Source organism: Manduca sexta, chromosome 10 (genome assembly GCF_014839805.1).
Source record: "Manduca sexta isolate Smith_Timp_Sample1 chromosome 10, JHU_Msex_v1.0, whole genome shotgun sequence".
NCBI lineage: Eukaryota > Metazoa > Arthropoda > Insecta > Lepidoptera > Sphingidae > Manduca > Manduca sexta.
In genome coordinates, this window is record NC_051124.1 from 6,255,872 (window position 1) to 6,269,175 (window position 13,304).

Genomic DNA, 13,304 nt, shown 5'->3' on the forward strand with positions numbered 1-13,304 from the left:
CATATAGTACCTACCTAAAATATACTAAGTAAGTATATCAGTTTATTCAGTAGCACTCACCGATTGGTTGTAGGACGTAAAGCCAAAACCATTGAACCTACCTACGATATTACCTTCTTTAGATGACAATAATCATTGATTTATAATTTACTATTTTTTTTCTTCATTTGCATTTAATAATCGTTTCACACCACGCGCAAATCGTTTTCTCAGAATGTCCACATATTAAGTACGTACTAGAATCAAAAATCAATATATCGTGATTATTGAATGAGTTTATCCCCTAGCCAACGTCATTCGCAACCTTGGTTATATCGGTCCAACAGGATAGGGGCCGCAGCACGCGGTACCGCGTAGATGCGGTTGCGAACTACAACCTAGACTCTTCCGTCGGAGGAAGCGCACAGCCATCATTAGTGCATCGAAGATGGCCACCGCGGGATTTTAGATGTATAATGTATATGGCCTTTAATCGGGGACATTTGGAGAATTCCACTATAGTTTTCGCAACAAAACCATAGTGTAATTCGGCAACGTGGGGGAAAAAATGATACCGTGTCATGGACACGAAGTGGAAGCTATCCTAGAAGCCTGTACTTGGGCGTCTACTTACTCTCAGCTTTTTCTTTGGTGTGTGTAACCCGGAATGGTCAGCAATGTAGGCAATTAGTCTTCATACACCCTCGACGCCGAGGGCATTCTTCAGTCCCCGAATGTAATAAACTCAATGTACTATAGTGAAGACAGGCGTGTCGCGTAAGAGACGGTTGTGGATATGTCTTCGAAGTCAGTCCATTAAGGTGGTAGCTCAAGGTCCATTTTCATACATTTTGTTTCGGCTTTAATCTGGGTAACTAAACAAGTATTGGCAAGTAAAGAATTTAAATTCACGTCTAGTTAGTGATTAGTTCTCGCAGTTGAAGAAAAAATGTAAAAATAATTAATAATCATGGATATTTCTGCCTTTAAAATTTCGTCATATTAAATTTTAAAGGCCGAAATATCCATGATTATTAATTATTTTTACGTTTTTCTTTCAACTGCGAGAACTAATCACTAACTAGACGGGAATTTAAATTCTTTACTTGCCAATACTTGTTTAGTTACCCAGATTAAAGCCGAAACAAAATGTATGAAAATGGACCTTGAGCTACCACCTTAAAGAAGAAACTTTTTTTGCTTTATAATATGCAGTCAGTCTCAAAATTACGTGAACAAATTCAAAACTCTTCTTCACATTAACTTCAACAGAAATATTATTTCTTCTTCATTAAAAATCATTGAATCTTATTTAAAGAAAAATGTTGAATTAGTTTAATTACTTTTGTGGTTAACTGTACATAATATTATTCTGTAATGCAGGCAAGATATTATGTAAATAAATACCTGAAGAAAATATTATACAAAACGAAGAAGAAGAGGAGGAAGGAAACGAGGTGTCAAAATAAGCCATATAAATATCAGACGAATATGATGATTATAATTGATGGTAAAAGAATGTACTTAGATAATTTAAAACTTATTCTAACGTCTGAGTAAATACTCAATTAATTTTATCAAAATTTTGAGAAAAATGGTAAAAATTTGTTATTTCTATTCAAAGTATCGATTCCATACGATATAATATAATATCGATTTATTATTATCATTCGCCCATCCCTAAAAATAATATCAGATCACGTTCCAAGTCTGAAATATTAGATTTTACAGCAGCAGGTTATTAGAACGAGTGAAACAAGATATAGGTGCAGTCCTGTGTATAAATGAAAAACAATGCATGTTAAATATTCTCTATCATGTAAAACATGACATCACATCCATCTCATTTCCAAATATCAATCCGTATGTAAAGAGAATAAACAAAACGATAAATTCATATCTTTGTGCACCAGTAACCATGAAAATTTGGATTATTCCTATTCAGAAGATATATAATACAACAAATAAATAAACATTTTTATCGCTACACCCACGCTTAGACTGTATCAAATCACTTTATATCCTGTAATTGAGATAACTTTGAACAATACAGTGTCGTGACAATATTGAATTTATACGTTGCGTGAAAATACAGATAAAATTTATTTATATTTATTTATTCCCTTTTTTATTTTGTAAGGAAATATGTCCCATATGAATATAACTAGCCTATGTATATCTTTATTTATTTTAGTGTTTTTACTAAATATCAGGATATCTTTGTCTCAATTTAATAAAGCGTGGAGTGAAAAATATGAAAATAATAAATGTCCCAAATTATACCCAAAAAATTTCGTCAACTATGCGCCAACCGGTAAGTAATAAATAATTATATTTTGAATTTGAATAAATACCAACTACATTGAAAGAATATGGCTCGCAATGATTACCTTTCTAATGATTTTCTATGCGAACATAGTCAATAGTAATTTTCTATATTTCAGTGAAAGTGTTTGTATGTTTATTTACTAAAACTACAAATGACTTTTTTTACATTGGTGTTAATAAGGTTTATTTTTATCTGCATTATAATTGTATAATGTTTAATAAGCATTCACACAAACTCAAGGCTCTTTTATATGTAGGTAATATTTAGTAGCTCTTGGCTAACAGCTACACCTCAAAGAACACCTTTATTAAAATATTCTATGTATAAAAGAAGGTGGCATGTATTTGGTTATCCATTACATGTAAACCTCTGACTGGTGATTACTGGTGGCCATTATCATGCTTGCAAGGTTTAAATGTTACCCAATGCAACTATATAACAGAACAGCAAATTTTCTGCAACAAGAGTAGTAACAATCTTAATAGAGACTATATTGTTATTCATTAATAATTGTCACATTCTTCTACTGCCGCTGCCCAATACCTGTTAAAATTATATGGAATTGCAATGTCTTAAGTGGTTATAATCTTTCTAAGTGTATGAACTTATGAAAATGTATAATATTTCTTTTAGGCAATCTTACAGCAGGAAATTTTACACAGAAGATTGGTCTCAAAGGCCTTCGTCAATGTGTGATGTCCTGTTGCTATACAGCGACTTGTAATATTGTGTTCATTGTGGACTCGAGGTGCTATCATGTTGAATGCGTCAGTAATGAGCTATGCTTGCCTTTGTTAAGAACGGGAAGCCGTAAGTGGGAATCACATGTCTCCATGATTTTAGTCAAGCCAGTTCTTGCCAACGGTAAATTATTTATTAATTTTTAATACTAACTACACTGTAATCCTTTAGTCAATGTTTCTGTAACAAAAAGCCTTCAAAACATGTATTTATGTAATTAAATATGGTTTAAAGAAAGAAAAAAGAAAGTTTGCTGGTGGTAGGATATATTTTATATCCACCTGGATAGTGACCACCGTACACAAGGTGTTAAAACCCGCCATAGTGGCTCACGTAAGTATGTCGCGATCTGGGATCAGCCTTTGTATATCCAGACCCAACAGGTCTGCATAATTATGTTGACTGCCAAGGGTGTAATCATCTTTCATCAGTTGACATTCTATTGGACCTCACTCCACTTCTCATAGAGTGTAGTGGGTCCACTTTGCCATGTAAATATAAAAACGTTACATAGAATAATTTACCTAAATTTTACATGATTCTTTCGTGCCAAATTGTTATTCATATAAAACTAAAGATAAATATCGTTTTTTTTTGCTAATCCCTTGTAATGGTTCTCTGGGTGAGTGTGTTTTTATATGAAACTGATTATTCCAGAGAATTGGTCAGATATACTAGACCAGTCGAATTATAGAGATCTGAATACTAATTATTCACCAGAAGAAGAGACAATTTACTCGCCTTATACAAGTCATCGCAATGATCTCTTATCAGAAGAAGAGGAGTCCAACTTCTTATCACATTTCATTAACAATTTACCTACAATGGACGATGAAGATGCTAGATCTTATGATAAATATAGGACAAATACAGACAACGATATGATTATGGACGCATCTAGTTTCTTAGAGAAGATATCTTGTGAAGTTGGTGTGGATGAATGTCCATTTAATGCTGAATGCATACCGTTAGGCTTGAAGATGCGACACGGTATTTGCAAATGTGTACCAGGTACTGAAGAAAATGCTCAAGGGTCATGTGTGCAAACAATGAGGCCTTTCTCCAAAGAACAAACATTACCATTGAGTTCATTGAAGAAGAGTGATGAGCCAGATCCTAAGACTGATTTTAAACCAGAAAATACATCACCTAAGAATATTCAGACTTTAATGGTGTCAATATTGTCCAAAAAGGTAATATCAAGAAACATTTAGTGGCATCTTTGAATGCTAAACTTACTGTTTATTTAAGTTGCAAAGTTATTAAAATGATTTGGTAGTTCATTATTACATTGAATAAGATAGTCACATTGTATAAATCAATTTTACGATTCTTTCAGGTGCAACTACCCGAAAATGAAGTAACTTTAGCAGCTTATACAATACCTGATGAGAAAGCTACTATGAGTCATTATAATTATGTTTGGACTTTAGTTGACCAGCCGAAAGGCGGATTTACAGGTAAACAAACTTCATTATTACATTTACATTACAAAATTGATTTCCTAAGAATTTAATATCTTACTTATTTTACACTCTAAAAACATTCGCGATAATGCGAAGTTAATGTATTTTAGGGCCTGTAGGTTTAACCCCAGATATTACGCCCACGCACATCCTTTTAGTTAAAATATCCACTTCATAACTATAAAGAACATAAATCTACATTAATTAGCATTATAATATTTACAATAATTAGTCATGCTGCAAACGATGTGGTTGAACGCTTTTTCAAGCGAGATTAAATTCTGATAATATGTTCCATTATGATTACTGATTGTCTTTCCAGGAAATATGAACCAAAATGGCGCTACGGTTTCATTAACTGATCTAACTGAAGGTCAGTATAGATTCAAATTGACAGTGAATGGTACAAACTCTTACGGTGAAGGCTACGCCAACGTGACAGTTTTGCCGCCGCAGCGAATCAACACGCCCCCTAAAGTGGTGATCACACCGCAAGTGCAGACAGTAAAGTTGCCCAACACAGTTGCCGTACTTGACGGCAGCGCCAGCAAGGTAAATGATGTTGTAAATGTCTACTGAATAAACGTGTTTAGACAATTTAATTATATTATATTTTTGCTATCGATTTATATTTTAAATATAATAATATGCATAAAAAAGACTCTTTATGTATTTATGATAAGAATGATATATCTTAAAAACTATGTTTTTATTAATAAAATTTTAAGAATATTCAATTGATTGTAGTATGTAATTCAACCTAGAAAAAATATTATTAGACTCGGGGTAGTCTACTTTAATGTTAAAAGCCTAATACTTTGCCACAGGATGACGATGCCATTATATCATGGCACTGGGACCTAATATCTGGACCAATTGGATATCAGCCTCCACTGCAAGATAAACCCACTTTAGAGTTGAAAGATTTAAAACAGCCCGGAAACTATACATTTAAATTGACTGTGGAGGATTCTGATCATGTGAAAAATTCAACTACAGCTAACATTACCGTGTTGAATCATACAGATTACCCGCCTGAGGCTAATGCAGGTTAGTGTGGTTAAATAAAAAGCAACAAATAGATAATGTTATTTCCATGGACTATCTGATAGCCGTTATCACACATTTGATTATAAAATTTACATAAGATAGAAGATAGATAATCAACAAAAGCAGTTTTGTTTCAATTATAACTATGCCTCAAATGACAACTTATCATCTTCTGGTGTTAATTTTATTGCACTGTGTAGACTTATAGAGGCCTAATCCCTCTCAGTAGTAGAGGAGGCCCATGCTCAACAGTGGGACAGTACATAATACATGGCTGATATTATTAATATTATTTATTATTATTTACATAGAGTTATGACGTAAAATTCGTTTTAGGCAATATTATGTTTTTTTTTGTCATTATTTTTATTAAATAAATGTTTAATGTATTGCAGGCCAAGATGTTATAATATATTTGCCAAACAATAACCTCACGTTGAATGGCAGTCTTTCGACTGATGACCATGAAATTAAGTCGTGGGAATGGACAAAATCAGCGGAAGACGAAAATAAAGCTGTGGACATGCAAAACACACATTCACCATATTTGCAAGTGAGTAATCAATATATCAACTAATGCTTCCTCACAGCTAGACCCATATAAAAACATCTCAGTATACTTTTACCTATTATTTATTTTTCCAGGCGAAAGAATAGTCTTTGTGTTAACACAAGGCTATGGACTTTCAATGCGTACTGCATTCATGTTATAAATACAAAAATCTTGACATATTGTTGCACTTATACTATGAGTAATAAGATATATAATTGTTGATTGCCACGATGACGTAGTTGTAATTGTACACAGTACGAGTACGACTATCGCGCTGAGGACCTGGGTTCAATTCCTAGGTCGAGCCAAAATAATTGTGACTGGGTTTTTCTATCTTAAAAAATTACTCAATCGCAGCTTGGAGTCAGGAAGTTGACGGTGTGACACCCCCGTCGCTCGTTGCGTCGTTGGTCCTGCGCGTGAACTTTCTCCGGTCATGTCGGATTGCCGTCTCACCGGACTATAAGAGTGAAGGAACAAAGAGTGCACCTGTGTATTGCGAACACACTTGTGCACTATAATATCTCTAGCGTACTTGGCAGATCTCCGTTGAGATTGGTCTTCGTGGCCTAAATTCGATTAGGAAGAATCAAATCAATATAATTGTAATTTGTTTCCGTTCCAGTTGTCAAACTTATCCGAAGGCGTGTATACGTTTGTGTTGAAAGTGACGGACTCGTCGGGGCAGTCTTCCACGGCCGATGTGCACGTGTTCGTGAAGCCCCCGACCAACACTCCGCCCGTGGCCGACGCTGGACCAGACGCCGTAAGTTACTTCAAAAAAAAAAAAAAAAAATTGCTTTATTCATCACGTAGGCGAACATGGTTGCACTTATGATAAGTCAAGGTATATGAGAATATTTAATTATTACTTAATTAAATTAGCTTATATAAAAAAGACAATTTATATTGAAAATAAAATAAATGAAAAATATACTTAGTAAACAAAGAAGCCAGCTCGGTCTGGCAGAGAAGATACTCAACAGTAATCATTATGAATCATATATATTCAAAAAGTTACGATAAGGATAGAATTTCTAAACTTAAAGGACATGAAAACAGGATGAGAACTGTTATTTAGTAAAGGCAATCAAACATGTTACAGCCCAGCTGTACGCTCGCCGTGCTTTAATATACATAAACTAAATGAAGTAATATATATATAATAGAGTTCATTTTGCCACAGCAATGTAATCCACACTCGGGAGACGCATACATTTGTACGTGGAAATAACCGCTTAAGGCTAACCTCCTGTAAAACAACGCGCTAACCTAATTTTAGAAGATTTAAAAATAATTCGGAATTTACTATACATATAGAAAAAATTTCTGAAATAAGTTATCTTCATTTTGGTTGTTTAAATTCTTTATAATGTGGATATGATTCGTAAAATTCATAATGAATATCACTGAAACCGTTGATTCCGTCCATTTTTAAAGTACACTTAATTTTATTGTGAAACCAGACTATCTTAACCGTAAATAATCTATTAAACAGACAATTTAATAAGAAATAAAACAAAGTAGTTACAAAATTTCAAACACGTAAAATTTATTTTTATGGAAATAATTCGTAAATCTTTGCATATTTCCGCCCGTAACTCGCGCGCCGACAAAGATAGAGCTAATAGTTCAAAGCCGTTTTCACGGGGACGGGCCATAACTGAATATTTTTTAAAATACTGCTTCCAAAATTAATTAATTGTGTGCTGAGGTCATGGGTTCGATTCCCGGGTCTGATAATTTGATATTGGTTTTTCTACTCAATATGACTTCGGAGAATAGAATATGTGCCCGAAATGGTGATAGACTCGCTCCCTATCACATCATGAGACGGAATACACACGATGGAACGTGGATGCACCAGGTGCGCATTTGCCTACCCCTTCGTGGATACCAGGCGTGTGTGTGTATGTGAAATCATAATTTGAAATAGTAATTGCTTTCGACAGTTTGCCTTCAAAAGCGAAGCTGACGTTATGAACCTTGTATGGAGGACGAAGTAAGATGTCGCATGGACGTTACGCATTGTGGATCTAATTTTACATACTCATTTTTCTATTAAACAATTGTGTTAATTATAACAAGTGAGATAACATAATAACCTATATTCGCTGCGAATTCAGGCCGGAATATAGCTGATTGACTGTTTATGCAGTGGATATGAGCGGACTACCGGTGTACATACATTATCACTAAGCGCATTGCATGATTCTGTAACAATCAGAGACTAACACTCCATGGAATAACATTCTACATATTTCGATAATGTTTTACAACTTAATTATGGTTTAATGGGTAATGAATTGTAAATTAATCACACTAAAAGTTGTATATTAATTATAGTTACATATAGGTATTTAATAATTAATATAATTATAAATCTTGTTAGTCTAATATACTATTTTCGTAGTAATATCAATTTCAATTTACCATATCATATCTTCAAAATAAGTTTATAATTGCATCTTATCATTTCAGGCTTGTACTAACAACTCAAAACGATCATGTAAATAAGTGTAAATTTCCAGTTCATATCACTGCCACAAACCTGGATCACGCTGAACGGCTCCGCGTCTCACGACGACCACAGAATAGTGGCGTACACGTGGCGCTGTCTCTCCGGTCCCACTAACTCTAACATCGTTAACTTTAACGAGTCCGTAGCGAACGCCACCGCACTCACTAAGGGCCAGTACGTGTTCTCCCTCACGGTACTCGACGACAATGGCAACTCCGCCACTGACAATGTCACCGTCACTGTCGCTCAGAGTAAGTATTCTGTTGCTGTACATAGCTTTACTAAACCCGTCTTTTTTATAACAGGATTCATATTTGATGCATGTTATTTTGTTTCTCATGTTCTGCAGATCACATTCGTATATAGACATCTTGTAAACGTAATATGTTTGAAAATATTACAAAATAAACCTTAAGGTTATAGCTTAAGGTCCATTTTCATACATTTTGTTTCACCTTTAATCTGGGTAACTAAACAAGTATTGACAAGTAAAGAATTTAAATTCACTTCTAGTTAGTGATTAGTTCTCGCCGTTGAAAGAAAAACGTAAAAATAATTAATATGCATGGATATTTCGGCCTTTAAAATTTAATACGACGAAATTTTTAACTGACGATTCCTTGAGTATGCGTTCCTTTCCTTATTCCTATGCCTGTCCATCATTTCATTGTTTAATACCATTTAAAGCTTGTTTCATAATTTGCAAATAAACGCTATTCGTCAAATATAATATAGGGCGATCAAATATTAAATTCAAGCTTTAGAATAAATAGTAAACAAGAAGATTGCATTTAGCATCAACTGTCTTGTACGTTAACTGGCAGATAGCATTTACTTGAACATTGTGAAATTGGCCCTTAGCTGTATAGTGGTCGGATGCGTTGACGAAATAGATGTTATTTAGGAATAGATGTAATTATGCATTTAATATATATGGGTAACAAATCCTCTACAAGAATGCATTGAGATTGATAATTTGAATTAAAGCGGAAAAATTCATCAAGAATCCAGGAATTAGTTTAGTGTTATTTAACGACTGCACATGAAGCTTAGAGAGTTTAAACAGTAATAACTAAAGTATTATCTAAATGTTCATATATATCAAGATTAATTACTAATTCGTTAGACCAGGGATGGGTAAGCAATTCTACCCGTCCATATTATCCGGGCACGACAATAATAAATCAAAATGTATACGAACAAAAGTATAGTTGGAACCATAATGGTCGGCAGAAAAATGCCCCTGAATAACTATGGCCCTGTATGGCACGGATGAATGGATGGAACTATTATTTTATATAAATTATGGTGCCTTAGCCAATAAAGGTTCGCGGTCTCCGGTAGACTTTAATGCTATGTTATGTAATGTTTTACCACCATTTTGCATAAATCCAAAATATACATACTTATTAATTGATGTAATTAACGCCTCGCTACCAATATTCAACAGATAAAAACAGTCCTCCGAAAGCGGATGCCGGTGGCGACCAGGTATTGAATCTTCCACTAGCGGTTTTAATATTGAATGGGTCCAAGTCTTCCGACGATTTCCGCATCGTGTCTTGGAAATGGACAAGGTCTGGGTCAGGACTCGCTGCGGGCACCGTCGTGCTCAACTCTGACACAAAACCAGTGCTTATGGTATGTGTTCATTTTTATTTTTAATATCTTTTTAGTTTTGTATAATTTTAAAATGGTGGTAGTTATTGTAAAACCAACATTGTTGACGGACAACGCCTCAATCACCGCCGTGAGCTTGAAGATTGAAAAGTTTTAGAAAATATGGAAGGAATAAAAATGAACAAAATTCTTTTAAATAAGATGTATTTCAATTTGAGGTTTCAATTTAAAACGTAATAGTTTCATGTATTTCTCTCATAATACATTTAGTAGCTATTATGCGATTACGCGTTAAGTATGAAATAAATAATAATGATGTACGTGTTTTTAGCTTACAAACATAGAGCCTGGAAGATACGTATTCGAATTAACAGTGACGGACGATCAAGGTGAATCGGACAGGGACACAGTGAGCGTGCAAGTGAAACCCGACCCGCTAGAGATGAACCTATTGGAAATGACACTGAACATTCCTATTTCCACCTTCACGCAAGGACAACTGGACTCGCTCGTACAGAAAATCACGTTATTACTAAAAGGCGACATAAAGATGAATGTAACAGAAGTGCGCGGTCAGATTGATTCTGGTAACACGCAACTGGTTTTCTTCTTATCTGAAAATGTGAGTCTTGATGTTATAAATCTGTTCTATTATAATGACTATATTATACAAACTCTCCTCCCCTTAAAGTTAATTGAACCTTCTCCATAAATTTATATCCTTTATTATGTGTTCAAGTTACCCTCGTCCCATTGACCGCTTAACCAATTGAAAACCAATTTATTATGTTTAATATTAGTTACAAATGAAATTAAGGATATGTTTTATATTCGTTTATACTTAAATAATTTCCATAGAAAACCCCAAATTAAAATTACTTAATCGAAATATAAAGAATGATTTATTATTTCCGTGGTGCAGAACAAGCCCATGGAGGGTATAAGAGCGTTGTCGCTGGCGCGCGGCGCGGCGCGCACGGAGGGCAGCGCGCGCGTGCGCTCGCGCCGCTGCCTCAGCGCGTGCTCGGGGCGCGGCGCGTGCGACCACGCCACGCGCACCTGCCGTTGCGACGCCTTCTGGATGCAGAGCCTGCTCACGCAGCTAGACCCCGACGCGATGCCCGACTGCGGTAACTGTTCACAATACTGCCACCACCTACTAAAGCGCGTTTTTTGCGGACGATCTATACAAGAGGATGTGATAGTTCTGTAAAATTGCGCGCGTATTGAATTATAATTCCTATAACAAGTTATTATCTTAAGGTATTTCCTCCAGCAACACGACGTGCTAACCGTACTTTTAGAAGCTATTTATTCGCTTATTATAATAAATATAGAAACAAAATTAAAAATATTCCTACATGTTCTATTTACTTTGGTTGTTATAATTTTTATATATTGTGGAATGTTTCATGGTTGCTATGTCGGGAGAACGAACGACTTGGTATTTTTAGTTACATTATGCTTGGCTTTTCTAATTTTACTTCTAGCACTAAATATCTATAAATGTCCATAGTTATACATATAAGTAACTGTGAATTATAAAAATCATTATTATTTGTCACAAGTGGCAGTATATAGTTTTGAAACAGTTGCGGAACAAGGCACTGTATTGGGCATGCGTGTGCAGACTGGTCGGTGGTGTACGCGAGCCTGGGCGGCGTGGCGGCGCTGTGCTCGCTGGGCGGCGCGGCGTGGGGCTGCGCGCGCGCGGCGCGGCGGCTGTGCGCGCGCCGCAAGCCGCGCCACAAGCCCAAGTACCGCCTGCTGCCGCTCGCCGACCACGAGGAGAAACCCTGTGAGTACGGTATAACCACTACACACTACCGTTCATGTCACGGTTCAATTTTCTTATTTAATCTAAACTGAACGCAACTACTGAAATTGAATAGTCTGTACACGATTTCACTCCTCTGATCGTACACTCTCATCTCAGCCTTGACATTAAATATTAAGTCTTATATCACTGAATGATAATATATTTAACATCTCGACATGTGTGCAATGCAATATCTTACAATTTCACGCAGTGTTTCGTTATTCAATGTTGTCGCCGCAAAACTCGTCTATATTGACTGCTTGCACTGGTTTTCATCAAACTTACCAAACGTATGGACTGGCCTTGCGTCAATTTGCCCTCGCATTGGCGTAAGCACGACCAATATGTATCGCCATCATTAGATTAACATCTATATACAACTTAGTCTACACACTTTGAAATAAAATCAAATACACATCACAAAATGGTACATTCTAATATCTGATGTTAATTGTAAATCTTTATCTCTTACAGTCGCCGGTAAAGATATTATATCAGAAACGGAAACAGATTCCGATGTGTTATTTGAGACTAAAGGTAAAACGACCTCGTTCGGGTCGCGTGTGATGAACGGCGAGCCTCAAGGTAACGGCTGGAAGAAGAACGGACATTATAAAGGGTCGCGTAAGATAAAAACGTAGTTATTAATTATTAATTAATTACGAACAGATTTTTAAAACAATAGTTGGATTATTGCGGCACTGTATTAAAATGTTAAGGTGGTAGCTCAAGGTCCATTTTCATACATTTTGTTTCGGCTTTAATCTGGGTAACTAAACAAGTATTGGCAAGTAAAGAATTTAAATTCACGTCTAGTTAGTGATTAGTTCTCGCAGTTGAAAGAAAAACGTAAAAATAATTAATAATCATGGATATTTCTGCCTTTAAAATTTCGTCATATTAAATTTTAAAGGCCGAAATATCCATGATTATTAATTACTGCCAATACTTGTTTAGTTACCCAGATTAAAGCCGAAACAAAATGTATGAAAATGGACCTTGAGCTACCACCTTAAATAAGTATATAACACAAAAAAATATTTTTTATTTTATGAAACACGTGATTAAATTTAATTACGAGAAATGACAAATTACAAATCCCCAAAGCTCTGGAATTCTAGAAAACAATTTTAAAACGTGCAATACAAGACTGCACGCGTGTTATTTATTCTTTTTAGCGTACCAAAAATATTTACTCAAATTATTTACACGAATTGTGGCCGATA

General features: G+C 35.2%; 1 protein-coding gene across 1 annotated transcript; it reads left to right on the top strand.

Moving 5' to 3' along the window:
• Nucleotides 1–1,810: 1,810 nt before the first annotated feature.
• Nucleotides 1,811–12,791, top strand: LOC115455820 (dyslexia-associated protein KIAA0319). The gene is made up of 14 exons (XM_030184559.2): nt 1,811–2,293; nt 2,942–3,172; nt 3,707–4,242; nt 4,389–4,509; nt 4,838–5,067; nt 5,343–5,565; nt 5,961–6,118; nt 6,744–6,884; nt 8,650–8,890; nt 10,090–10,280; nt 10,591–10,881; nt 11,182–11,389; nt 11,890–12,057; nt 12,553–12,791. Exons 1-14 carry the CDS (start codon nt 2,125–2,127, stop codon nt 12,717–12,719), a joined length of 3,075 nt encoding a protein of 1,024 aa, XP_030040419.1. The 5' UTR covers nt 1,811–2,124; the 3' UTR covers nt 12,720–12,791.
• Nucleotides 12,792–13,304: the final 513 nt, after the last annotated feature.

Bases quoted from the DNA above. Each gene is read 5' to 3' on its own strand.
- LOC115455820 (XM_030184559.2), top strand. From the start codon at position 2,125: ATGTCCCATATGAATATAACTAGCCTATGTATATCTTTATTTATTTTA. The intron at 5,068-5,342 runs GTAAATGATGTT...ACTTTGCCACAG, and splicing joins TTGACGGCAGCGCCAGCAAG to GATGACGATGCCATTATATC. The intron at 10,281-10,590 runs GTATGTGTTCAT...ACGTGTTTTTAG, and splicing joins ACACAAAACCAGTGCTTATG to CTTACAAACATAGAGCCTGG.